General features: G+C 47.0%; 1 protein-coding gene across 1 annotated transcript; it reads left to right on the top strand.

Moving 5' to 3' along the window:
* Positions 1-403: 403 nt before the first annotated feature.
* Positions 404-24690, top strand: LOC125448623 (claudin-15-like). Its single transcript, XM_048524035.2, has 5 exons — positions 404-2219; positions 16296-16460; positions 18473-18554; positions 19117-19224; positions 19826-24690. Exons 1-5 carry the CDS (start codon positions 2006-2008, stop codon positions 19935-19937), a joined length of 681 nt encoding a protein of 226 aa, XP_048379992.1. The 5' UTR covers positions 404-2005; the 3' UTR covers positions 19938-24690.
* Positions 24691-26598: the final 1908 nt, after the last annotated feature.

Here is a 26598-nt window from a genome sequence, read left to right as displayed (position 1 = left end):
ACAGAATATGTAGAAGGATAGAGAGAGAAGGATACACAGGGACAGAGAACTAAGGAAGTTAGGGAGAGAGATAGATAGATACAGAGAGAAGGACAGAGAGAGAATGGAGGATAATGAAAAAGATACCTGATTAGAGAGAGGAGAGAAAGAGGGAGATAGAGAAGACAGACAAGGAAGAGACAGGGAGGAAAACACAGACAGAAATAGAGGGGAGAGAGAAAAATAACACAAAGACAGGAAGAAAGGGAAACAGAAGAGTGGAGAGTCAGAGAAATTTAAGACAAGAATCAATGGGGATCCTCGAAATCTAAACTAGAAAAATAACAGGAAATGTTGTAAATATTGAACAGGTCTGGCATCATATGCGGAGCGAGAAAGTGACTTGATGCTTCCTGTGAAAGTGACAGGGCTGAAGCTCCGTCTCTTCACAGACACTGTCACAGACACATCTGGCACTCGCCACAATCCCTTCAGGTTTCCAGCGTTATCACTGGGGGTTGGGATGGGTCCGGGTCCCCTCTGATCGCTCGTTGGTTGGAGAAGGGTGACTGACGGCGTCTGAAAAGTTCGTGGCAAAAGGTCAAAGAAGTGAAATGTTTAATGCTGCTTCTCCATCCTCTCGGTTATCTCCAACATTTTTATTTTAAGTGCAGCATCGGCAGTATTTCATTGTTGAAGCTGCAAACGCAGCTCGTTTTGCAGAAGGGACTTTTTGTTGTCTGAAACACTATGCCGCGGAATGTGGAAGTTTGTACTTTGAGGTGTGGATTATAGCTTTGAAGACCTGGGGACGTGGAAATTTTGTTGGAAATTTCCCAGTTTTCTTCAGTTTAATTTTTTATGGATTTGAGTAGGAAGTAATCTGACGTCAATATTTATAACACTTTGCCCGGAAGATTCACGCAGGAGAGAGTAGACTTGACTACATCTGAGTCAGCAAAAGTTGAGTCCGCAACACAGAGACGAGTCAATTAACCCGACTCTACCAATCCAAGTGAACGAATTTCGCTCAGCTCAAACGGGTCAGCAATATTGGGACCGGCCGGGAATCAACTAACCGGCGGCAGCGGTGGACCAGCAATCCGCTACTCTTAATCAGTCCGCTCCGCCGGGTCAGCTCTGGGACAGTCCATAGTCTGGATCCTCGCACAGCTGCTCCATAATCTGCATCCGTACTGGGACAGTCTCTACTCCAAATCAGGGCTGGGGCAATCTCTAACCTGGATCAGCTCTGGGTCAGTCTATAATTCGAAACAGCTCTGGGACAACGTATGGTCCGGCTCTGCACTGGGACAGTCTATAACCCGGGTCTGCACTGGGATATTCTATTACCCGGGTCTGCACTGGGACAGTGTATAAACCGGGTCTGCACTGGGACAATCTATTACCCGGGTCTGCACTGGAACAGTGTATAAGCCGGGTCTGCACTGGGACAGTGTATAAACCGGGTCTGCACTGGGACAATCTATTACCCGGGTCTGCACTGGAACAGTGTATAAGCCGGGTCTGCACTGGGACAGTCTATAACCCGGGTCTGCACTGGGATATTCTATTACCCGGGTCTGCACTGGAGCAGTGTATAAACCGGGTCTGCAGTGGGACAGTCTATTACCCGGGTCTGCACTGGAGCAGTGTATAACCCCGGTCTGCACTGGGACAGTGTATAAACCGGGTCTGCACTGGGACAGTGTATAACCCCGGTCTGCACTGGGACAGTGTATAAACCGGGTCTGCAGTGGGACAGTCTATTACCCGGGTCTGCACTGGAGCAGTGTATAACCCCGGTCTGCACTGGGACAGTCTATTACCCGGGTCTGCACTGGGACAGTGTATAACCCTGGTCTGCACTGGGACAGTCTATTACCCGGGTCTGCACTGGGACAGTCTATTACCCTGGTCTGCACTGGGACGGTCTATAATCCTGCAGTGGGACGGTGCCCAGCTGGCTGTGGGTCGCAGCCTTCCCTCTCTCCTTGCTCTCTGAGCCAGCCTCTGATTTACGGGAATGTCAGCGCTGGACGCTGCCGGCTTTGTGCTGGCCCTGCTGGGCTGGATTCTGATCGGAGTGTGCCTGGGGGTGGACCAGTGGAGGGTCTCCACGCTGGACGGCAGTGTCATCACCACCTCCACCATCTACGAGAACCTGTGGAAAAGCTGCGCCAGCGACTCGACTGGAGTCTACAACTGTAGGGACTTCCTCAGCCTGTTTGGCCTCTCAGGTACGTTCTAGCAGCTCTTCGAGACAATATGTGTGTGCGTGTGTTTGAGTGAAAGAGCGAGAGGAAGGAAAAGGTGCAGGACGAGGATGGTGATGAAGCTGCTCGGCTTCCGTGAGTGACCAGCACAATGCAGAGTGACTACAGTCCACATGATGTTGGCGCTATCAGTTTGACACTGGGCACTTGGATCTGGACACTCTGCAGTGAAATTGCCCCCATCCTCACTGCTTCACTCTCCCCAAACTAATCCCACTGCTCCGCACTCTCCCCATAGCCTAGAATCAATCCCAAACTAATCCCACTGCTCCGCACTCTCCCCATAGCCTAGAATCAATCCCAAACTAATCCCACTGCTCCGCACTCTCCCCACAGCCTAGAATCAATCCCAAACTAATCCCACTGCTCCGCACTCTCCCCACAGCCTAGAATCAATCCCAAACTAATCCCACTGCTCCGCACTCTCCCCACAGCCTAGAATCAATCCCAAACTAATCCCACTGCTCCGCACTCTCCCCACAGCCTAGAATCAATCCCAAACTAATCCCACTGCTCCGCACTCTCCCCACAGCCTAGAATCAATCCCAAACTAATCCCACTGCTCCGCACTCTCCCCACAGCCTAGAATCAATCCCAAACTAATCCCACTGCTCCGCACTCTCCCCACAGCCTAGAATCAATCCCAAACTAATCCCACTGCTCCGCACTCTCCCCATAGCCTAGAATCAATCCCAAACTAATCCCACTGCTCCCCACTCTCCCCATAGCCTAGAATCAATCCCAAACTAATCCCACTGCTCCGCACTCTCCCCACAGCCTAGAATCAATCCCAAACTAATCCCACTGCTCCGCACTCTCCCCACAGCCTAGAATCAATCCCAAACTAATCCCACTGCTCCGCACTCTCCCCATAGCCTAGAATCAATCCCAAACTAATCCCACTGCTCCCCACTCTCCCCATAGCCTAGAATCAATCCCAAACTAATTCCACTGCTCTGCACTCTCCCTGTAGACTAGAATCAATCCCAAACTAATCCCACTGCTCCCTACTCTCCTCATAGCCTAGAATCAATCCCAAACTAATTCCACTGCTCTGCACTCTCCCTGTAGACTAGAATCAATCCCAAACTAATCCCACTGCTCCCCACTCTCCTCATAGCCTAGAATCAATCCCAAACTAATTCCACTGCTCTGCACTCTCCCTGTAGACTAGAATCAATCCCAAACTAATCCCACAGCCCCATACTCTCCCTGTAGTCCTGTATCAGTCCCCAAACTAATCTCACAGCCCCATTGTCTCCCCATGGCCTTGTATCAAACCCAAACTAATCCCACTGCCCTACTGTCTCCCCATGGCCCTCTTTCAATCCCAAACTAATCCCACTGGCTTGAGCTCTCCCCATAACCCTGTATCAACCCCAAACTAATCTCTCTGCCCTAAGCATTCCCCATAACCCTGTTACATCTTCAAACTAACCCCGCTGCCCCACTCTCTCTGCATCACCCTTTATCCATCCCAAACTAATGCCACTGTGCCATGCCCTCTCCCTGCAGTGCTGTATGAAAAAAACTAATCCCACTGCCCTGCTCATTCTCTGTAACTCCTGCATCAAACTCACCGCACTGCCCGTCCTTGGCTTGCATCAACCCCAAAATAATCCGACTGCCCCATACTCTTCCCATAAAACTGTATCATTCCCTGAACTAATGTCACTGTCCTACTCTCTCCCCATTGCACTGTATCAATCCCAAATTAATCCCTCTGCACCACACTCTCCCCATAGTCCTGTATCGATCGCCAAAATTCCCACTCTCCTGCACTCTCCCATAGCTGTATATCAATCTCCAAAACTAATCCCACCGCTCTGGTCTCTCCCCGTAGTCCGATATCAATCCCCAAACTAATTCCTGCTCCTCACGCTCTTCCCATTGCCCTGTATAGACCCCCAAACTAATCCTACGGCCCTGTTCTGTTCCCATAGCCCCAAACTAATCTCAAAACCTCACTCTCTCACCATAGCCCTGTATCAATCTCAAATTAATTGTACTTCATTACTTGATCCCCACAGTCGTATATCATCCCAACCATCACTCATACAGGGCATCGATGCAAATACTGTGTGCCCTTATAATCTCCTTGTCCAATTAGGTATAAGATAGTGTTGGAGGTTGTTCAGTGGAGGTTAATGAGATTAACACTGAGAATGAGTGGATCATGTTATGGGACAAGACTGCACAGACTAATCTGTATCTGCCAGCATTTAGAAGAGTGAAAGGTGACTCAACTGAAATGTATAATACCCTGAACAGCCTTGACAAGGTGAATGAGCGAAATATGTTTCTCCTTCTGGGTATGTGCAGGACAAAGATGCACTGTTTTATAATGTCGGGTCACCCATATTTGGAAAGAGTGAAGAGAGTTGTGTGAATTTGGAATTCTAAGGACAATGGTGACACAAAGGTTGTTGGTTGTAAATGGGAATGTGAATACTGACAGGTCAAGCAGGATCTTATACATGGAAGAGAAGACCTGAGGGACCAAATATTTCTGCTCTAATTTTGTGTTTGTATAGAACAAATCCTACTCTGTTACCTCCTCAAACTAATTCCACTGTCACATTCTCTCCTCATAGCGCTGTAACAATCCCAAACCAATCTCACTACCCCGCTATCTCCCAAAGCCCTGTGTCATCTTCAAACTAACCCCGTTACTCCATGCTCTCCCTATTACTCTGTATCCATCCCAAACTAATCTCACTGCCCCATGCTCTCTCCCCTTGGTTCTGTATCAATCCACAAACTAATCACACTGGTCCGCTCTCTCTGCATAATCCTGTATCAATCCCAAGGTAATCTCACTGCTCTGTTCTGTCCCCATCATCCTGAATCAATCACCAAACTAATTCCACTGCCCCATACTCTCTCCCCTTGGTCCTGTATCAATCCCGCAAACAAATCCCACTGCCCCATGCTCTCTCCTCTTGGCCTAGTATCAATCGCCAAGCTAATCCCACTGCCCCACTCTCTCCGCATAGCCCTGTATCAACCCCCAAACTAATCCCACTGCCCCACTCTCTCCGCATAGCCCTGTATCAAACCCCAAGCTAATCCCACTGCCCCACTCTCTCCACATAGCCCTGTATCAATCCCCAAGCTAATCCCACTGCCCCACTCTCTCCGCATAGCCCTGTATCAACTCCCAAGCTAATCCCACTGCCCCACTCTCTCCACATAGCCCTGTATCAAACCCCAAGCTAATCCCACTGCCCCACTCTCTCCGCATAGCCCTGTATCAACCCCCAAGCTAATCCCACTGCCCCACTCTCTCCGCATAGCCCTGTATCAACCCCCAAGCTAATCCCACTGCCCCACTCTCTCCGCATAGCCCTGTATCAACCCCCAAGCTAATCCCACTGCCCCACTCTCTCCGCATAGCCCTGTATCAACCCCCAAACTAATCCCACTGCCCCACTCTCTCCGCATAGCCCTGTATCAACCCCCAAACTAATCCCACTGCCCCACTCTCTCCGCATAGCCCTGTATCAACCCCCAAGCTAATCTCACTGCCCCACTGTCTGCTAAAGGACTAGACAAAGTAAATGCTGGAAGGATGTTCCCGATAATCGTGGAGTCCTGAACCAGGGGTCACAATCTAACCATATGGGATAGGTCATTTAAAATTGAGATGAAGAGAAATGTGGTGAACCTGTTGAATTCTCTGCCACAGAAAGCAGTTGAGGCAAAAACATTGTATGATTTCAAGAAGGAGTTCTATGTTGCACTTCAGGTTAAAGGGATCGGTCGATAGAGCAGGAAAGCTAGAACAGGTTACTGATTTGGCTCATGAGCCATATTGAATGATGGACCAGACTCAAGGGGCTGAACGGCCTACTCCTGCTTCTGTTCTTTATGCCCCTCTAATCCTGCCATCTTGTGCATCTCCAGTTTTAATTTCTTCATCTGTGCCTTCAGTTGCCCAAATTCCCCCGAATCCCAAGCTTTGAATTTCTCACCTGGTGTAGTAAACCCACTCCCATCCACCCACTTCATCCTACTCCCTTCAAGCCCATCTCCACAACTGAGATTTCTAACAATCCGGTGCAATACCTTTTGCTGTGGAGCGGTTTCAGACTCGTGCTCCTGTGAAGCCACTGGGGGAATTTCATTAGGCGCTTCAGAAATGTAGGTTTTCTGTGTTATCAATCAGCAAATGCTTGCATTCAAGAAAGATAATGAAATGCTGGCGTTTAAATCTAGAGGACTGGAGTATGGGGATGCAAAAATTATGCTGCAGCTTTTCAAAACCCTGGTTAGACCTCACTTGGAATGCTGGGTGCAGATGTGAGCTCTGCACTTTTGGAGGGATATACTGGTCTTGGAGGGAGTATGGTGCATGGTATCAAGAATGATACCTGGACTGTAGGTGTTATGAGCAACGATCTTACACATTAAGCTTGTTTTCTCCAGAATTTAGAAGGTTAAAGGGTGATCTGGTCAAAGTCTTCAAGGAGAAGAGAGGGGCAATAAAGATAAACTATTTCCACTTGTAGCAAATTCTAGAACTACAGTGTCGTCTATAAATTGGGGCCAGATCATTCAGTGGGAAGCAATTCTACACATGAAGGATGGTAGAGGTTTGAAATCATCCTTCACAAATGATAGATGCTGTGTTGGTTCTTAATTTTAAATCTGAGGTAGTTATTTTTCATTTAAGCAAATGTGTGAAGGGATATGAGCCTGGGGCATAATGGCCACAAATCAACCATGATCTCATTGAATGATGGAACAGGCTCAGAAGGGCTGAATGGCCTGTTCTTACGTTCAGATGAATTAGGAGCAGGCAGAGGCATTCAATAAGACTGAGGCCAGTCTGGTGGTCTGGTTACACCAACTCCATGCCAATTCCCCACCATTGCCCGTGAACTTTTCAAACCTACATGCCCACAGCCTGCTTACAGATGCCAGGGCAAGTCAGCTCCACACTTCCAGAGACTGCTTTGGGCAGGAGCCATTGTACAGCTTGATGAGGACCCCCAGGGAGGTGGGACCACTCAATGCAGTTCGAAGCCCTTTGGTGTCTCTGGGACAGTTATTCCCTGAGACACAGTTCTGTCAGTACAAACACATGTCCCCAAATGACATGAATGTTAGAAAGGACACAGGTCCTGTGTCCTGGGAGTGTTGGAGGGACAGTGTAAAGGGAGCTTTAGTCTATATCTAACCTCACACTGTCCCTTTCCTGGGAGAGTTTGATGGGTCACAGTGTAGAGAGAGCTTTACTCTGTACCTAACTCTGTGCTGACCCTGTCCTGGCAGTGTTTGATGAGCGGGGGGGCAGTGTAGAGAGAGCTTTACTCTGCATCTAACCCTGTGCTGTCCCTGTCCTGGTAGTGTTAGATGGGGAGTGAGTGGTCAGCGTAGAGAGAGCTTTACTCTGTATGTAACCCCGTGGTGTCCCTGTCCTGGGAGTGTTTGATTTAATAGCAGTGAGGGAGCATTATCTGTACATAATCCCCTGCAGTTCCTGTCCAGCGATGGTTCAATGAGGACAGTGTAGAGGAAGTTTTACATTGTTTCTAACCCTCTTATCTCTGCCCTGGGAGCACCTGAAAGGAATAGTATATAAGAAGCCTTACTCTGTATCTCAGCCTGTGTTATATCGGTACTGGGAGTTTTTGATGGGGGACACTGGAGAGGGAGTTTTATACTGGATCTAATCCTGTGCTGGGAGTGTTTGAAGTAGAAAGGGTAGAGGAGCTTTAACTGTCTATCTAACCCTGTGCTGTCCCTGTCCTGTGAGTGTTTGATTGGGACAATGTAGAGGAAGCTTTGTTCTGTATTTCCATCTCACCCCGTGCTGCCCCTGACCTGGGAAAGTTTGATAGAGACAGCGTAGAGGGAGCATTACTGTGTATCTAACCCTGTCCTGCCCCTGTCCTAGGAATGTTTGAAGGGGACTGTGTAGAGGGAGTGTTACTCTATATCTAACCCCGTGCTGTATCGCTTCCAATAATGTTTTATGGAGATTGTGTAGAGAAGGCATTCGCATGTAACTGTTTGGTATCCCTGTCCTGGGAGTGTTTGATGGGACCAATACTGGTGAAGCTTTACTTCCCATTTAAAACTGTAAAGGCAGTTTTCCTTTCATGTTAAAAGAGTAGAGAGATCTTTACTTTGTGTATAAGCTCATTCTGTCCCTATTTGGGGAGTGTTTCATGGGGGACTGTGTAGAAAGAACTTAACTGTCAGTTTAAAAGTGTAGACTGAGATATATTTTGTATCTAAGTCTATGCTGTCCTCATGCTGACAATGTTTGATGGAAGAATTGATGGATGCCCCATTGTACACCTCTCTAAAATCCCCACTATGACTTCCCATCACATTCTCCTTCCTCTCACTATGGCTGGGCAAGCAATGTCCAAGCACCACTATCACCATCCCTGGCTATGTCATGTCTACAGAGCAGGACAGACCCAATATTGGAACGCAGTCAGGACAGAGTTAACCTGGGAGCTCAGCAATGATCTTAGATGCAGGGGCTCAGTTCAAATGTGGGATGGGCAACCTCTCATGGAGCACGACTGTAACCGTCCCATTCCCAAGGCATCCAAAATGACATAACAAGGTGTAGAGCTGGATGGACACAGCAGGCCAAGCAGCATCAGAAGGAGAAGGAAAGCTGATGTTTTGGGTCTAGACCCTTCTTAAGGAATAGGTCTAGACTCGAAGCATCAGCTTCCTGCTCCTCTGATGCTGCTTGGCCTGCTGTGTCCACCCAGCTCTACACCTTGTTATTGCAGATTCTCCAGCATTGCCAGTTCCTACTACCCATGGTAAAAACCATTTTAAAGAAACACTGAGGAGTGCAAAGACACAGAATCTATTCTTTGGGAAGCAAGTGTAGCTGGGTTGTCCAAAGATTTGTTAATATGCATTGAAGCCTTTAAAGAGCTTTGACATGAATAGCTTTTGAAAACCAGGATAGAAGATATTCAACAAAAAAAAAATTCCTGCCACCCAGTATCATATGACATAAGAACTTAACAATGGGAATGGGCCGTTCGACTCCACAGGCCTGTTTTCTTTCCTTTATTAATTCATGGGATGAGGGCATCTCGGCTGGTTTATCGTTTGTTGCCCACCCCTAATTGTTCAGAGGGCTGTTAAGAGTCAACCACATTGCTGTGGGTCTGGAGTCACATGTCGGCCAGACCACATAAGTATGGCAGTTTCCTTCCCTAAAGGATGTTAGTGAACCGGATGGGTTTTTCCCAACAATTGACACTCGATTCACGGTCATCATGAGACTCTTAATTTCTGTTTTTTTAAATTCAAATTCTACCATGGTGGAGTTCAAACTCAGATCCCTGGAACCTTATCTGGGTAATTGGAATAACAGTCCAGTGATAATTACCACTAGGCCATCGCACCACCATTGTTCTGCCATTCAATGAGATCATGGTTAACCTATGGCCGAACTCCAGGGAGAGACAGGTTGCCTTTCAGAAAGAGAGTACCACCCACTAGCTCAGTGATTGTGCAAGTATCTTCTGGAGAGATTCAGAGGAATCAGAGAGAATTAAGAGCCTGTAACATCAGCTGTGCAGTTTAACAGCCTCCAAAACATTCAGGGTAGAAGGAAAGAAGCCTCAAATGGCTAATATATTAGTAAGTCTGTCTGATGCCAATCGCATTTATCACAGTGATAGTGCGGCCATGGAGGTATTTCTCAATGTGAAGGCAGAGCTTTGTCTCCATGATGGTTATGTGGTGGTTGGACATAGACAGATGCATGAGCATCTGGCATATTGATAACAGTGAGCTCAAGTATGTTTTTCTGTCTTGGTTCCCTCATCATCTGCCGCAGATCCAGTTTAGCAACTATGTCCTTTAGGGCCTGAATGGTTTGATCAATAGGACTGTTGCTGAGCCACTCTTGGTGGTGGACATTGAAATCTCACACTGGGAGCACATTTTGTCCCCTTGCCACTCTTTCTATTTCATCCCAGGGTTGTTCAACACAGAGTAGTACTGATTCACCAATTGAGGGATGATGGTATTTGATATCCGACAGGAGGCTTCCTTGCCCATGTTTAAGCTAAAGTCATGAGACTTCATGGGTTTGGGTGCCAATGGTGAAAGCTCTCAGGGCAACTCCCTCCTCAGGGCAACTCCCTCCCTACCATCACCTCTCCAAGTGAGACAGGACATTTCCTCGAATGGTGATGGTGGTGTCTGGGACATGGTCTATAAGGCTGATTTCCATGAGCATGATGTGTCAGACCTGTTGCTTGACTAGTCAGCAAGACAGCTCTCCCATTTCTGCAGATGTCAATTCGAAGAGCTTTATAAGCTGAGAGAGGGCTGGGTTTGTTTTTGTCATTTCCAGTGTACAGGCCTTATGCAAGATGCATGACAGCAATATTTCAAGCCTACTTCAACAGCAGTGGAGCGTCTACTGCCCAGAAGAACAAGGGCACCAGATATATGGGGACATCACCTCCTGTAAGTTACCCTCCGAGCCACTCACCATCCTGACTTGGAAATATATCGCCAATCCTCAGTGTCGCATGTCAAAATCCCGGAATTCCCTCCCTACCAGCACTATAATAAACAAACTGCAATAGGTCAAGAGGGGCAGAGTCCTTCTGAAGGGCAGTTAGGCATCCCATGTAGATGCCAGTAAGGCTCAGATCAGAAGATTGAGTTGAACAACGTGTTCTTGATGGCCGACCATGGGCTGGATCACCGCTCAGATCACAGTCCGTGTTTTATCAGCTCCATGTGAACTGTAGTCTGGCATAATGTGTGAACTTTGAAGCTGGGCTGAGATCACCAAGAGATTAGATTACAAAAAGACAGCCTTCCGATACGAACCCAGCTTCCAGGTTGAACGTGCTCTGTATTTCGGTACTTTTCTTGCCCTTTTCTGTCTGCCTCAAGAGCTGTCACCCTTTTATGCAGCATGAAAAGCCCTCCGTTGCAGAGTAAACTCTGTTGCTGTGAGGGAACGCAAAAGACCTTGTGCTGGTTATAGCCCAATACGAGATGGCAACGATTCCAATCTGAATTAATAATTCACCTCTGCAGAATTGAACCTTTTTCCTTCCTCACACAATTCCTCAATAATTTCACAACTGCTTTTCATTCATTCATGCATTGTTCAGCATTCCTAATTGGAATGGTAGAAGGATTTTAATTTGGATAATGTGAAATTATTTATACAATTTAGAGTGGGGCCTTGGGTAATGTTGTAGAACCTGAGGTTTTTGTCAAATGTAGAAAGAGTGGTTAAGAAGGCGCTTAGTACGCCTGTCTTCATTGCTTAGTCCCCTGAGTATAGAAGTTGGGAAGCCATGTGGAGGTTATACAAAATGATGAGGCCTCTCCTGGAGTACTGTGTCCAGTTCTGGTCACCCTGTTATAGCAAGGGTATTATTAAGCTGGAGAGGATTGAGATGAGATTCACTCGGATGTGGCTGAGTGTTTGAGTTATAAGGAGAGTCTGGATAAGCTGGGACTTCTTTCACTGCAGCATAGGAGGTTGAGGGATGAACGTTTAGAGGTTTTTAAAATCATGAAGAGCGCAGATAAAGTGACCGTTAGGTGTCTTTTCCCTTTGGTGGGAGATTTTAAGGCCATGGGGCATATTTTTAAGCTGACAGGACGTGAAGGGCAACATTTTTACACAGAGGGCGGTTTGTGTGTGGGATGAACTTCCAGAGAGAAAGTGGTGGACGTGGATACATTTACAATGTTTAAAAGACATTTTGATAAGTAGATGAATAAGAAATGTTTGGAGGATTATGGCCAAGCACAAACAGGACTGGTTTAGTTTGGACTTATGGTTGGCATAGACTGAAGGCGTTGTTTCCATACTGTATAACTCTATGACTTTATTAACTCATAATTAAACTGCTAATTTCCTCTGTAATCGCTTATTCTTTGAGCAATACAGTGCTAACATGGTTCCTGGCTTCCATATTCAGGCAATCTTTGCCAAGAGGCACTCACTCCAAGCATACATCTTATAACTAATTCCATAAAGATACAGTTCAAGCCAGACTGTTATACTGAGCACTCATATGTGGTGTCAGGGACTAAGGTTGAATACTGAAGAGCTTTGTAGATGCACAGCTACTAAAAGAGGAATGCAGGAATGTTTGGAACTACTGGAAGCTGTGAAGGCAAAGAAGGAAGAAACAGGTCCGGGTTGAATTACTGGGTAAAATTCAATGGCTGCAAATGTTTTTCTTCTGATACCCTGTTTTGATAAACAAGAATATGTCCACTCGCAATAGCAAAACTATGAGGTTGCAACAGATTTAATTAACTAGCCACACTGGTTACAAATAGTTACACATTTATCATTGTTGGGGTCGAAGTGTTTCAAAGTGCATCTGACCCTAAATCTCTTCGAGAAAGAGAAAATCAGAGCACAAAAAATTTGAAAGGCATGATTTGCACTGCAGGAGAACAGAATTTCTGAATGCTATGTGCCTAATATTAGACCCTAAAGTGAAAAAGTGTACATTGATCAATACGTGACTGCATTAACACAGCTCACAGAATCCTGTGAATGTGTGCAACTAAAAGATAATGTCATTAATGATCTCATTAGGCATGAGAGATCCCATTGTGAGAACATGTCTCCTGAGAGAGGAGAAACTTACTCACAGGAAAGAAATTGATGTGCTGAATTGAGGCTGAAAATCAGCAGATAGAGAAATTCATCACTGAGCAGATTAAGCCTTGCACTGAGCTGGTAGACACTTCAGGCCAAAAGGGTAGAAAGATCATAGAGAAAGTGCAGGGTTTGAATACTGCATCCCATAATGGAAAAGAAGTCAGTGCTATACTAAAAATGGAATCGCTTTATATGTAAGTGCCTGGCCGGGAGCAAATAAAGCAAGCAGTGAAAAGGATGAGCTGGAAGTTCTACTAAATCTCTCTGGTGATAGATAGATCATACAATCAGGCTGATAGTTGATAATTGGTTTATGATTGTTAACTGCAGAATGAGGACATCAAGTTAATATAAAATGTAAGATAAAGGCAGATAAACACTGGTGAGTCTTGCAACACCATGGGCTTCACACAGCCGTGTGAAGTGGCTCAACATAACAAAATAAAAGTGTTACTAAGGACTACTCTCTCTCTCTCTCTCTCTCTCTCTCTCTCTCTCTCTCTCATTGGAGAGAGGCAAATGGTGATGATTTAACCTGAGGTTCTCTCTTAGGGGAAGCCCACAACTTGGACTGATAATTCCCAATGTGCTAAAGGAGATTTGCAACTGATGAAACTGATGATGATATCATTCTGGAGACCTGGGTTCGAATTCTGCCATGACAGATGGTGGAATTTGAATTCAATATATATCTGGAATTAGGACTCTAATGATGACCATGAATCCATTGTCAATTATCATAAAAACCTATCTGGTTCACTAATGTCCCTTAGGGAAGGAAACTGCCATCCTTACCTGGTGTGGCCTACATGTCACTCCAGACCCATTGTAATGTGGTTGACTGTGAACTGCCCTTTGGACAGTTAGGGATGGGCAATAAATGCTGCCGAGCCAGTGATGCCCTCATCCTGTGAATGAATAAAACAAAACTCCCAGGACAGGACAGCACAGGGTTATATAAAGACTGAGAGTTGATTGAGCTCTTCGCTGTGGAATTCCCTCCCTGAACCTCTCTGTACATCCGCCAACACCCAGTCTGTCATTCTTCCTTTCGAATGCACTTTAAACTTACCTCTCCAATGAAGTTTTGGTCCGTGTGCTCTCAGATATATTCATATACAGCCCTGGCATCAACCTAGTTTCAGTAATGTTCCAGTTCAAGTGCCCAGGGATGTGGTAGCTGCTTTATAATGCAAGGCAGCCTTGTTGATTTCATGACTAATCCTTGACATTGGTGGTGGTGATCAGCAACAGGTTTCACATCAAATTAAAATTGACTGTCTTACAACCAGTCACTAATATGAGCATCAAACTATCATGCACTGTCATAAAATTTGATCCTATCATGCAATAAAGCTCAGTACCTCTTTACAGAGTATCAGAGCATGCTGCAATGTTCAAATGTAAGACACATAAGAAATAGGAGTGGGAAATTCAGCCCATTGAGCCAGCTCTGCCTTGCATGACCATGGAGATCTTTGCTTTCAGTGTCATCCACCCACTGTCTACATGGAGCACAAGTCTTCAGTACTATTGCTGGCATGTCCTTAGAGCCTATAAACTTTGCAGCATCAAGAGTCTCCAATGTGTCGTGAATCAAATTGGTTGAAGACTGGTATCTGTAATGTTGGGGACCACTGGATGAGGCCGAGATGTTCTCGACACTCCTGGCTGAAGATCACTTTGAGTGCTTCAGCCTTACCTGTTGCATTGATGTGCTGAGCTCTTCCATCGTTGAGGATGAGGATATTTGTGGAGCCTCCTCCTCCAGTGAGTTGTTTAATTGTCTGCCATTATTCATGACAGAATATGGCAGGCCTGCAGAGCTTAAATCTGATCTGTTTGTTGTAGGATTTCTTAGATCATTTGCTGTTTCAGCTGTTTGGCAAGTAGTCCTGATTGGTGGCTTCACCAAGTTGACACCTCATCTTCAGGTATACCTGGTGCTGCTCCTGGCATGCCCTCCTGCACTCTCCATTGAACCAGGGTTGATCCCCTGGCTTGATGGTAATGGTTGAGTGGGGGATATGCCAGGCCATGAGGCTACAGCTTGAGCTGTAGTACAATTCTGCTGCTGTTGATAGCCCACAGCATCTTGTACATGTTCAGTATTGAGTTGCTAGATTTGTATGAAGTCTGTCCCATTTAACACGATGATAGGGCCACACAACACTATGGGGGTTGTTCTCAATGTGAAGGCAGGACTTTGTCTCCACAAGTACTGTGCAGTAGTCAATCTTAACTGATACTGTCATGGACAGATACATCTGCAACTGGCAGATTGTTAAGGAAGTGGTCAAGCATGTTTTTCCATCATTGGTTCCCTCACCAACTGCTGCAGATCCAGTTTAGCAGTTATATCTTTCAGGACCCAACCAGCTCAATCAGTAGTACTGCTGCCGAGCCACTCTTGGAGGTGGACATTGAAATCCCCCACCCAGAGTACATTTGTGTCCTCAGTACGTCCTCTACGTGCTGCTCAATATTGAGGAGTCCTGATTCAACAGCTGTGGGAGGACGGTATGTGGTAAGCAGCAGGAGGCTTCCTTGCCCATGTTTAAACCAAAGCTATGAGACTTCATGGGGTTCAGAGTCAACATCAAGGACTCCCAGGGCAATTCCTTCCTGAGTGTCTACCACTATGTTGCCACCTCTGCTGGGTTTGTCCTGCCGGTGAGACAGGACATTTCCAGGGATGGTAATGCTGGTGTCTGGGACATTGTCTGTAAGGTGTGATTCTGTGAGTATGACTATGTCAGGTTGTTGTTTGACTTGTCTGTGAGACAGCTCTCCCAATTTTGGCCCTAACCCCAGATATTAGTGAGGAGGATTTTGCAGGGTTGACAGGGCATTAGCTGTTCTGGTGCCGAGGTCCATGCCAGGTAGTCTGCCGGTTTCAGTACTTTATTGAGAGTTGGTAGTGTTGATACAAATAAGTAACTTCGCTAGGCCATTTTAGAGAGTGGTTAATTGTCAACTATATGGACTAGAGTCACATGTCGGCCAGACCAGCTGAGAATGGTACATTTCCTTCCTTGAAGGCCATTAGTGAGGCAGATGGACTTCTTCTGACAATCAATTTGTAATTCCAAATTTTTTTTATTGAACTCAAATTCCACCATGTCCCATGACGGGATTCAAACTTGTGTCCCCAGAAAATTAGATGATCTTCTGGCTTAATGGTCTAGCGATAACACCGATGACAATAATTGATTGGTCACTGGGTGTCTGTGTGATGGTTTGAGTGGATGCTGGATATTGATGTGGTGGGTTGATTATTTCACTGACTGTTAGAAAGCCCCATTGGGACTGGCTTGTTGTTTCCATATTCTATTGCAATGTCATGAATTGGCCTCTGGATTCTCATTCTCACCTCTGTCTCCTGTCCTTAGATTATATCCGTGCTTCTCAGGCCTTGATGATCATATCTATCTTGATGGGATTTTTTGCCGGAATCACCAGTTTGTTTGGATTGAAGTGCACGCTATTGGGTAACATGGAACCCACGGTGAAGGCAAAAGTTGCAACTGCTGGAGGGGTCCTGTTTATAATCGCTGGTGAGTGGGTGGGGAGCTGAGCCCCAGTGCCCTGTGTAAGGGGTGAGTGGGAAGGTCAATGAGTGTGTGTGTGTGTAGTGGGGGTAATGACTGTGAGTGCAAAGGGTGTAAAATTGGAATTGTGGCTGTGGGGGTGGATGTGATGTAAGGAGAGCGGGATTTCAGAGGGTGTGAATTAGTGGTGTGTGAGTTGAGTGTAAAATTTGAAGGGCTGTGCTTTGGGGTTGTGTATTGGTGGGGGTTGAGTTGCGGGGTTGTGAATTCACAGACTGTCAGCTGGGGAGGTATGAATTGAGTGGCTGAGATTTGAGAGGATTTCTGCTGTGGGTGTGTGAGCAGGGTTTGAGTTGAGAGAGGGTGTGAATTGGGAGGATATGAGTTGGGGCGGTGTGAGTTGGGGAGGGTGTGAGTTGGGGACGGTATGAGTTGGGGAGGGTGTGAGTTGGGGATGGTGTGAGTTGGGGTGGGTGTGAGTTGGGGAGGGTGTGAGTTGGGGCGGGTGTGAGTTGGGGATGGTGTGAGTTGGGGAGGGTGTGAGTTGGGGACGGTGTGAGTTGGGGAGGGTGTGAGTTGGGGAGGGTGTGAGTTGGGGACGGTGTGAGTTGGGGGGTGTGTGAGTTGGGGATGGTGTGAGTTGGGGATGGTGTGAATTGGGGAAGGTGTGAGTTGGGGTGGGTGTGAGTTGGGGAGGGTGTGAGTTGGGGATGGTGTGAGTTGGGGATGGTGTGAGTTGGGGAGGGTGTGAGTTGGGGAGGGTGTGAGTTGGGGATGGTGTGAGTTGGGGATGGTGTGAGTTGGGGAGGGTGTGAGTTGGGGAGGGTGTGAGTTGGGGAGGGTGTGAGTTGGGGGGTGTGTGAGTTGGGGATGGTGTGAGTTGGGGAGGGTGTGAGTTGGGGCCGGTGTGAGTTGGGGAGGGTGTGAGTTGGGAATGGTGTGAGTTGGGGAGGGTGTGAGTTGGGGAAGGTGTGAGTTGGGGGTGTGTGAGTTGGGAATGGTGTGAGTTGGGGATGGTGTGAGTTGGGGAAGGTGTGAGTTGGGGAGGGTGTGAGTTGGGGACTGTGTGAGTTGGGGCCGGTGTGAGTTGGGGCCGGTGTTAGTTGGGGAGGGTGTGAGTTGGGGATGGTGTGAGTTGGGGAGGATGTGAGTTGGGGAGGGTGTGAGTTGGGGAGGGTGTGAGTTGGGGACGGTGTGAGTTGGGGAGGGTGTGAGTTGGGAATGGTGTGAGTTGGGGAGGGTGTGAGTTGGGGAGGGTGTGAGTTGGGGAGGGTGTGAGTTGGGGGTGTGTGAGTTGGGAATGGTGTGAGTTGGGGATGGTGTGAGTTGGGGAAGGTGTGAGTTGGGGAGGGTGTGAGTTGGGGACTGAGTGAGTTGGGGCCGGTGTGAGTTGGGGCCGGTGTGAGTTGGGGAGGGTGTGAGCTGGGGATGGTGTGAGTTGGGGAGGGTGTGAGTTGGGGAGGGTGTGAGTTGGGGACGGTGTGAGTTGGGGACGGTGTGAGTTGGGGCTGGTGTGAGTTGGGGCCGGTGTGAGTTGTGGAGGGTGTGAGTTGGGGAGGGTGTGTGTTGGGGAGGGTGTGTGTTGGGGAGGGTGTCAGTTGGGGAGGGTGTCAGTTGGGGAGGGTGTCAGTTGGGGATGGTGTGAGTTGTGGAGGGTGTGAGTTGGGGAGGGTGTGACTTGGGGAGGGTGTGACTTGGTGCAGATGTCAATTAGGGATGGTCTGAGTGAAAGGAGGCATGAGTTGGGGGAGGAGTGAGTTGGGGAGGAAATTGTGTCTGATTGAGGAGGATGTCAGTTGGGGGAGTGTGAAGTGAGGGTGTAGGTCCCTGGGATGAGTTTGCAAGGTCCGTGATTGGGTAATGGGTACCATACTCATTCTGCTTTCCTCAGCATTTGATAATACTCTGTTTCTGAGGCTGTGATTAACAGTAGTGTGTGTGAGGAGTGACAATAATGCATTTGACATTGATGAGTTTGGTATTGGTGTGTTTGATGATGGTATTTCTTTCCCCCACAGCCCTGTGCGCAATGGTCCCCGTTTCCTGGTATGCCTACAATGTCACTGTACAGTTTTATGACCCAATCTACCCTGGCACCAAGTAAGTGACTGCCTTGCGGTGAGTCAGCATTCTTCAGGCAGATGACAGATTGGCTTATAGTCTGATAGTCAAACCTTCTCATGGCAACTAGTCCAAATTGAAAGGGGAGAAAGAAACCATCTTTGAAGAATGGGTGGGCGACTGTTTGGGGGCACAGCCTCTCAGTGCAGTAATCCCTCAGTGCTGTGCAACTCTGAGTGGGTAACTCCCTCTCTACTGGGTGCCTCAGCATGGGTTCAAGTGCGCCCCCACCACAGAGACTGCGAATCGACAAACATTTTGAGTGTCTGGAACTGAGATTTGACCCCTGGGGGTTGGGCAGAGTCAGTATGACTCAAATGACAGAGTAGTTTTGGTTAATAAATAATCTGCATTCAGGCCCTCACCTCTTCCTAAATCATCAGTCTGCCTGGATCAGGAGTGGAGGTAATGACCGCTCACAGGCCCATATGTAGTGAGTCAGACAGAAGGGATAGGGTGGGGGTACCTTTGGCAAAGGTTCGGGAGTGAAGGGGTTTAGGTGTGCCAATTACCAACTTTTTCCCTCCCTATCTGATTCAAGGTATGAGCTCGGACCGGGTCTCTATATTGGCTGGGCTGGAGGATCTCTGGAGCTGATCGGTGGAATCTGCCTGTGCCTCTCATGTCAAACAGCTAAGGACGTGAGAGGGTAAGTGTCACAGGTGTCCCATCATGGGAGTGCATTAATGCGATGATGGTGGGCCCCTTCCTATTCAGATGAATCTGCACCTATCACATGAATTATCCTATCCTCAGAGAACTGACCTCCCCGGCCTGGGATTGGCACGAACTCACCCCTCCCTCTCTAGAGGGTGCACTACCCTTGGTCATTGATCGCCACCCACTGGCATCACCTGGGTATTGACTCCCCAGGCACTGAGCCCCCTTTGCCAGGCACCAGCCTTCTTGCCCCTTGGACGCACTGAATCTCTGCCCTCCCCAACCCCAACACCAACAACCCCCCGATTTGGGCATGGAATGGTCCATGACTATTGAACAATAGGCATCAGATGCTAATTCATTGAGGAAAACAAAAGTCTACATCCTTCCATTTGGAAGTTGGGAACACTACCCCTTTCACCCCACACCCCTTCCTCATCATCACTCCTCCATGCCCGCTGGTCCCTTCTTAGCTCCACCCTGCTTCCCCACTTGCCCTGTCAAGTGCCAGGAACAGTGGCACTCTCTGAGGCCTCGCGTTGACAGGTGACATAGTGGGTCCATCGTTGTCGTGTTTATTTTTCTTACAGCAGCTACACGTACACGTACAGGACAACTAGATCCCCGGCAGGAGAAGCATCCAAGAAATGGAACTCGGAGCTGGATAATGCCAGCAACTACGGGAAGAACGCTTATGTTTGAGGGTGCTCTTACCTTCAGCGCCTTGACTCGTCTGGTGAATGGGCACAGTCTACTGAATTGGAGATAGTAGGAACTGCAGATGCTGGAGAATCTGAGATAACAAGGTGTAGAGCTGGATGAACACAGCAGGCCAAGCAGCATGAGAGGAGCAGGAAAGTTAACATTTCGGCCCTGATTTCTGAAGAAGGGTCTAGGCCCGAAACGTCAGTGTTACTGCTTCTCTGATGCCACATGGCCTGCATCATTCATCCAGCTCTACATCTTGTTATCTCACAGTCTACTGAGTGTCAGGCCAGTCCCTTTACTCTGTGGGGGATCATTGTGTCCATTTGCCCCCTTGTACATGTGCATCTACTTCCACACCTCGCAAGACAGGACTGGGTTAATTTTTTATCTCTCGCTTCTATTTGCTGAAAACCTGATCATGGCCGATGATGAAACTGGAAACTGGTCGATATGGCATGAACCACGATCCGGTGCCTTTTTCTCTCTCTCTCCCAAAAGCTTCACTGCAACTTGGGATGGGGTCTGGGGAGCACGAGGAGAAATCTTTACTGAACCTGAAAGAGACCGTTTAATCGATCGTGTAAGTGCCACTGCTCAGAGCAAACCTACACAGTGTCCTGTCTGCTTCCCCACGCGTTGTTCCTTTGTGATTTGAATGCTTCCATTTGGACTGCCATCTCAGGCAGCATGTGGGAACAGGAGTAGGCCATTCTGCCCCTTGGGTCTATTCCACTGACCACGGCCGATAAAGCACTTTTACCCAATGCACCCACAAAACCCTGTTCATCAGAAGTCTATCAATCCCTACTTTAAACATAATCAAAGGCTATGCTTCTGCTGCCCTCTGTGATATTGCAAAGATTCACAACTCTCCGAGTAAAAGAGCTCTCTCAACTCAGTCCTAAATAGCATTTCTGTTTATTTTTAAATGGTTCTGGACTCTCCAGTCAGGGGAAACACCTCATCTGCATCCACATTTCTACCTCTGGAAGTGTTTTGTAGCTTTTGATGAGATGACTTATCATTTTGCAAAAGCCAGCCCGTCCAATCTCTCTTCACAGGACAGCTCTGTGAAGGAGGCTGGTCAATCTTCGCTGCACTCCATCTCCCTTTCTTGACATGAGGAGATCAAAACTATACATGATACTTCAGGTGTAATCTAGCTAATCTCAGACTTCATGCTCCTAGAATCTAGCACACTTGCATTGTGTGGACATTACAATCGAAAACCACAATGGAACAGTAAAATGGTATGTGTGTCCAGTTGGGGCTAGTAAAAGTGAAATCTATTGAAAGTCATTATGCTTGCAAAGATGCTAATGGATCACATTATGAATTTGACTGGAGGCATCTCAACGTAATTGCAACATTGCCATCAGTTTCCGAAGGTGAACAAGGGATCCTTGGCCAAGAGGGTACAACCTTATTAACAAGTTGAAATCGACTCCTTAATGAGTCTATCATGTGACGACACTATACAACTGAATCAAGCTTTCACCTATATTCATGCACTCATGTCCTCTTGCAAAAGAGACTAAAATTCCATCAGCCTTCCCAATAGATTTCTAAACTTGCATATTAGCCTTCAGTGATTTATCAACAAGGATACCCATGTCTATTTGTATATCTCCACTTTCCATCCTTGCACCATTTGATCCAAAGCTTAACCACTCACTACGTGAAAACAAAAGTTTATCTTCTTTTTACCATTTGTCCTTTTGTCAATTACTCTAGAACTATTTTCTTCTGGACTCTCAATCCTTCCAACATCAGGAACAGTTCTTCCTCTCCACTCTGTCCAGATTCCTTAATTGGATTTCCTCCCAACATTCTCTCCTCCGAGGAGAACAGACCTCACCCTAATCCATTCAGGCAACCAACATTGCTCAACCCTGGAACCGTTATCACAGCCATCCTGAGCCGTCGGTGCAGAGAAGAGGAACCTGGGCACGTGGAGATCCGAGAGAAGAAGAAATCGAAGAGGCTGGCCTTGGGGATGTGAGCGAGGACGTATTTGTCCAGTTGGAGAGTGGGCAGAATGGTGAGAGCACCGTGGTGGTCAGTATCAGGGAAGTGAAGAGTTGGCCTGAGATAGGTCAGTCTCGAGTCAGTGACGAGAACAGCCAAAAGTTAGTGTTTTCCAGAGCAGTGCATTGGAGGAGTAATGATCTTTGATCAGTTTAGTGCCACATTCAGAGTTTCAGTGGCTGTCAGTGAAACTAGTAACCTTTGCTGGCTTTAGAGTAACACTGCTAGTGGTTACAAACATGCATATTGGGAGTAGAAGTAGGTCATTTGGCTCATCATTGCCATTCAAGAAGATCATGGACTTATTTTATCTTTTGAATTCCACATTCTCATCCCCTCCCAATTGTCTTTCATTCACCATGCCCAACACAAATCTACCTCCGCTTTAAAAACACCCACTGACCCTTAACATCCACTGATGTATGAGGCACTTCCAAAGCCTTGAAGTGAAAGAAGTTCCCCGGATCTCTGTCCTAACAAGCAACCCCAACCTGAAGTTTTAAATAATGGCTCCCTAGTGCTGGACTCACCCCCTAAGAGGAAACATTTTTATTGCCTTGTCATCTTCCCACCTTGGGTAGATAAATGATTAACCCTACTGCCTCCCTATTAGGGACCCAGGTTCAATTCTACCCCTGGGTGCCTGTCTGTGTGGAGTTTGGATGTTTTGTGTGGGTCTCCTCTGGTTTCCTCCCAGAGTCCAAAGATGTACAGGTTAGGGTGGATTGGCCATGCTAAATTGTCCCGTAGTGCCCAGGGATGTGCGGTTAGGGTGGATTGGCCGTGCTAAATTGCCCCATAGTGCCAGGGATGTGCGGTTAGGGTGGATTGGCCATGCTAAATTGCCCCGTAGTGCCAGGGATGGGCAGGTTAGGGTGGATTAGCCATGCTAAATTGTTCTGTAGTGCCCAGGGATATGCAGCTTAGGGTGGATTGGCCATGCTAAATTGTCCTGAAGTGCCCAGGGATATGCAGCGTAGGGTGGATTGGCCGTGCTAAATTGTCCTGTAGTGCCCAGGGATGTGTGGGTTAGGGTGGATTGGCCATGCTAAATTGCCCCGTAGTGCCTAGGGATGTGTGGGTTAGCGTGGATTGGCTGTGCTAAATTGTCCTGTAGTGCCCGGGGATGTGCAGGTTAGGGTGGATTAGCCATAGCCATAGCCAGAGTTATAAGGAAGGAGGGAGCTCTTTGGGGGATGGGTGAGGACTTGATGGGCTGAATGTCCTGTTTCCACACTGCAGGCATTCTATGATGAGGACTTTATGCACGTCGCAAATTGCCCCACGATATCAAGGCATGAGTTAATTCATTCCTGACCTTTGGTCTCCATGGTGAAGAATGTCCAGCATTTCTCTGTCAGTTTTCTTCCTATCCCCTTCAGAAAGATTCAACTCCCTTTCACATTCGCTTTCACAAGGCACCGACTTTGCTGGAAGACCTCTCCAAAGTGGCTACTCCTCCAGAGCACTTAGGCTCTGAACCAGCTGCATAACTGTACGACAGTCAGACGTATCTGACAATAAGCTCATTCCATTTACTTTCACTGACATCACATCAGTAAGGCCAGATGGGAATCAAAAATTGTTTGGTTTTGAAATGGATCTTGCTGAACTAAAACATAGCCACCCAACTGCATGATACAAATTGATGACAATTTCTGGGCAGTTTCAGTCAGCAATTAGCAGCTCAGATTCCAGAGTTTAACACACTTGGAATTGCATGGACATTCCAAGTGATGACCATGATGGAGCATTAAAATTGTATGTCTCTCCAGCAGTAACTGGTAACAATGAAAGTTATTGAAAAGTCTTGTGCCTGTAAAGGTGCTACTGGGCCATAATCTGAGACTAGAAAGCCTCAGTATAATTGCAATGGTGCTCATAGCCCCATTAATCTCCGAAAGTGAGCAATGTATTGATCAGTGAAACTGACTCCTATACCCGTCACTGAAAATCCCCTGGTCTTTATAAACATTAGTTGTACATTACTGAAGCTTTGCCTCAATCTGCTGAGTATTTTCCCTGCTGGTAACACTCAGTTTGTGTCAAGTGAGTTGAGCCTGCAAGACAAGCAGCAAAATAGCCAGGATCCATTCTAACAGCGAAGCCTGCCTTGAGGAAACGGTCTCACCATAATTCAGAAAGAAACCTCGTTTTTAACTGAAGAGTGGACAAAGCAACCTCACACAGCCGTGCCGTTGTGGATTTGTTAATGAACTCATCAACCCCTGCCTTGGCTAACTGATCCCTGCCGAATCTGAGTTCCTCCAGGAAAGAATCCTTACTGGACACTAACTTTCTGTGCTCTGACAGTCATGTGCATTAATGTTCAAGCTTTGGTGATTCCGAATTAGCAAATCTTCCTTTTCTTATTTTCTACCTTGTGATGCGTGTGCGAGTTATATCAATCATTCCCCAGGCTTAATAAATCATGTTTCTGATTCAACCCGAAAGAGAGTTTGTGGTGGGCGAGTTTAAAAATTGGAATGAGTAAACAAACGAAGCACACAGTTGCCTGTTCTTAAAAAAACTCCACATGTGGACAGAAAGTAGATCAGATCCAGCAGTGGTCAAAAGGAACAGGAAGTGCTCAGAAAAGCTTCCAGGGCTGCAGGAGATAGGCGAAGATGGATTAGTGCGTGAGGTAAATTCTATCCTTCAGCAAGACCCCTGGGCCACGTTAAAATTCTTTCTGTCAGCCGTCTTCGACATAAGTGGTTTTGGGGTCGGGGTGGGGGGGGATGCGGTTGCTGGTAGGGGGAGGAGAATGGGGGTGTGGGGAAGTCAGATATGCCATGAGTGAAAATGTTACATCTGTGCCCCCTAAGCTGTCCCTGCTGCGATGCCTTTCTGAAGTGACAGCTTGAAAGTTTTCAAGAGCTCAGTGAGAGCGCAGGGGTCCATGACTTTCACCCTGAAACGTGAAGTACAATTTGAGCAGGCGCAGTGCAGTGGCTGCCAGTTAGCTCAGTTGGCTGGAATGCTGGTTTGCAATGCAAGAGTAATGCTAACATCATAGGTTCCATTCCCACACTGCTGATGTTACCTAGAGGATCCTACCCTCATGGCCTCCTCCTTCACCTGAGGTGTGCTGACACTCATGTTAAGCCACCAGCAGCAGTCATCTCTTTCTAATGAAAGGTGGCACAACTCTGGTGTCTTTACCTTCCTCTTTGGAGAGGCAGTGGCCTAGTGGTATTCTTGCTGGACTGTTCATCCAGGGGCTCCAGTTCGAATCCTGCTGTGGCCAATAGTAGAATTTGAATTAAATAAACAAAATAAATTCTGCAATTACAAGTCCATTGCTGACCATGAGCCTGTAGTCAACAGTTTGAAAGACCCATCAGGTTCAATAATGTCCTTTAGGGAAGGAAACTGCCATCCTTACCTGGTCTGGTCTACATGTGAGTCCAGACTGACAGCAACGTGGTTGACTCTTAACTGCCCTCTAGACAATTAGGGATGGGCGACAAATGCTGGCCTAGCCAGGGAAGCCCTCATCATTAAAAACACACTTGGCACAGCAATCTCTTTCTGCAATGAGGGGGTGACAAAAGGGACATCAAGGTTTATTGTTGGGGTAGGTGAGGAAGCAGAGGTGAGGGCACAAATGGATCGTATTGAATGGTGCCGCAGACTTGAGAGGCTGAACGGCCTAGTTTGCTCCTTGTTCCTATTTTGAAAGTGAATTGTCGTGAAACCTGCCTGTGATAAAATATCAGTAGCCAGTTTCCTCTGTGCTAATCAGTGACTGTATTACACAGTGATAATATTGATTGATTAGTTTTAATGAGATTTGTCTGAATCTTGCAGTGCTGTTCAGCCTTAACAATCTGTACAATTTACAACTGAAAGTGAGCTGTTGTAACCTTGATAGAAATCCCCTATTCACCAAAAAAACTCAAGTCTCCCACCAGGGGACACAAATGATCTCCAGGGCGTGCATTAATCGATTGTTCTGTATGACCAGGCACATACACAAAAGATTCTTCCAAAATACTCCACACTTGCAAACATGACGCAGGGAGTGACCTTGTACTCTACCTTCGCCTTATTAACAATACCGTCCAAATCAACAAAACTGTAATCAGATTAATAACTGCATCCAGGCTCATAAACCTTTATTAAAGTTCACTTTGATATTTTGGCAAGAACTTTTTCCGGATGTTTTAGGGTTGTCTGTCTGGAAGTATAACTATGAAGTCTCCAGATTGAAATTTTGCTTTTTGTTTGGGAGAGGGGATACGCTCCGTGGTATGTCTCTGTATCTCATGTGTAAGGGGGACCTCGAAAAGGAACAGACTCCTTGACGAGCAACCTGGACTTTGAATCCCACCATCGGAGTATCTCGACTCTTGCTGCCTCAGCCAATGGAAATTTCTGAACAACTCTGGTGCACTGAGGATCATTGTTCCTTTGCCAACTTAGCCAACTCCTCATCTCAATGTCCAGTCCTGAGCTCAGTGATAATGGGAACTGCCGCCTGATTTGGATCTGCTCTGCCTCACTCTTCACCTCATTCAGTCCTGAGCCACCACTTATGAGCCTGCTCTCTGCTACCTTTTCCACATTATTTTTGCCGTTCACCAATATAGCCCTCACTGCCAGCAACTTTGAAAATTGTTCC

This window comes from Stegostoma tigrinum, unplaced genomic scaffold (genome assembly GCF_030684315.1).
Source record: "Stegostoma tigrinum isolate sSteTig4 unplaced genomic scaffold, sSteTig4.hap1 scaffold_290, whole genome shotgun sequence".
NCBI classification, from domain to species: Eukaryota; Metazoa; Chordata; class Chondrichthyes; order Orectolobiformes; family Stegostomatidae; genus Stegostoma; species Stegostoma tigrinum.
This window is presented reverse-complemented; position numbering and strand designations above follow the sequence as displayed.

Coding starts and splice junctions, on each gene's coding strand:
- LOC125448623 (XM_048524035.2), top strand. CDS start 2,006: ATGTCAGCGCTGGACGCTGCCGGCTTTGTGCTGGCCCTGCTGGGCTGG. Junction 16,461..18,472: donor GGTCCTGTTTATAATCGCTG/GTGAGTGGGTGG, acceptor TTTCCCCCACAG/CCCTGTGCGCAATGGTCCCC. Junction 19,225..19,825: donor ACAGCTAAGGACGTGAGAGG/GTAAGTGTCACA, acceptor TTTTTCTTACAG/CAGCTACACGTACACGTACA.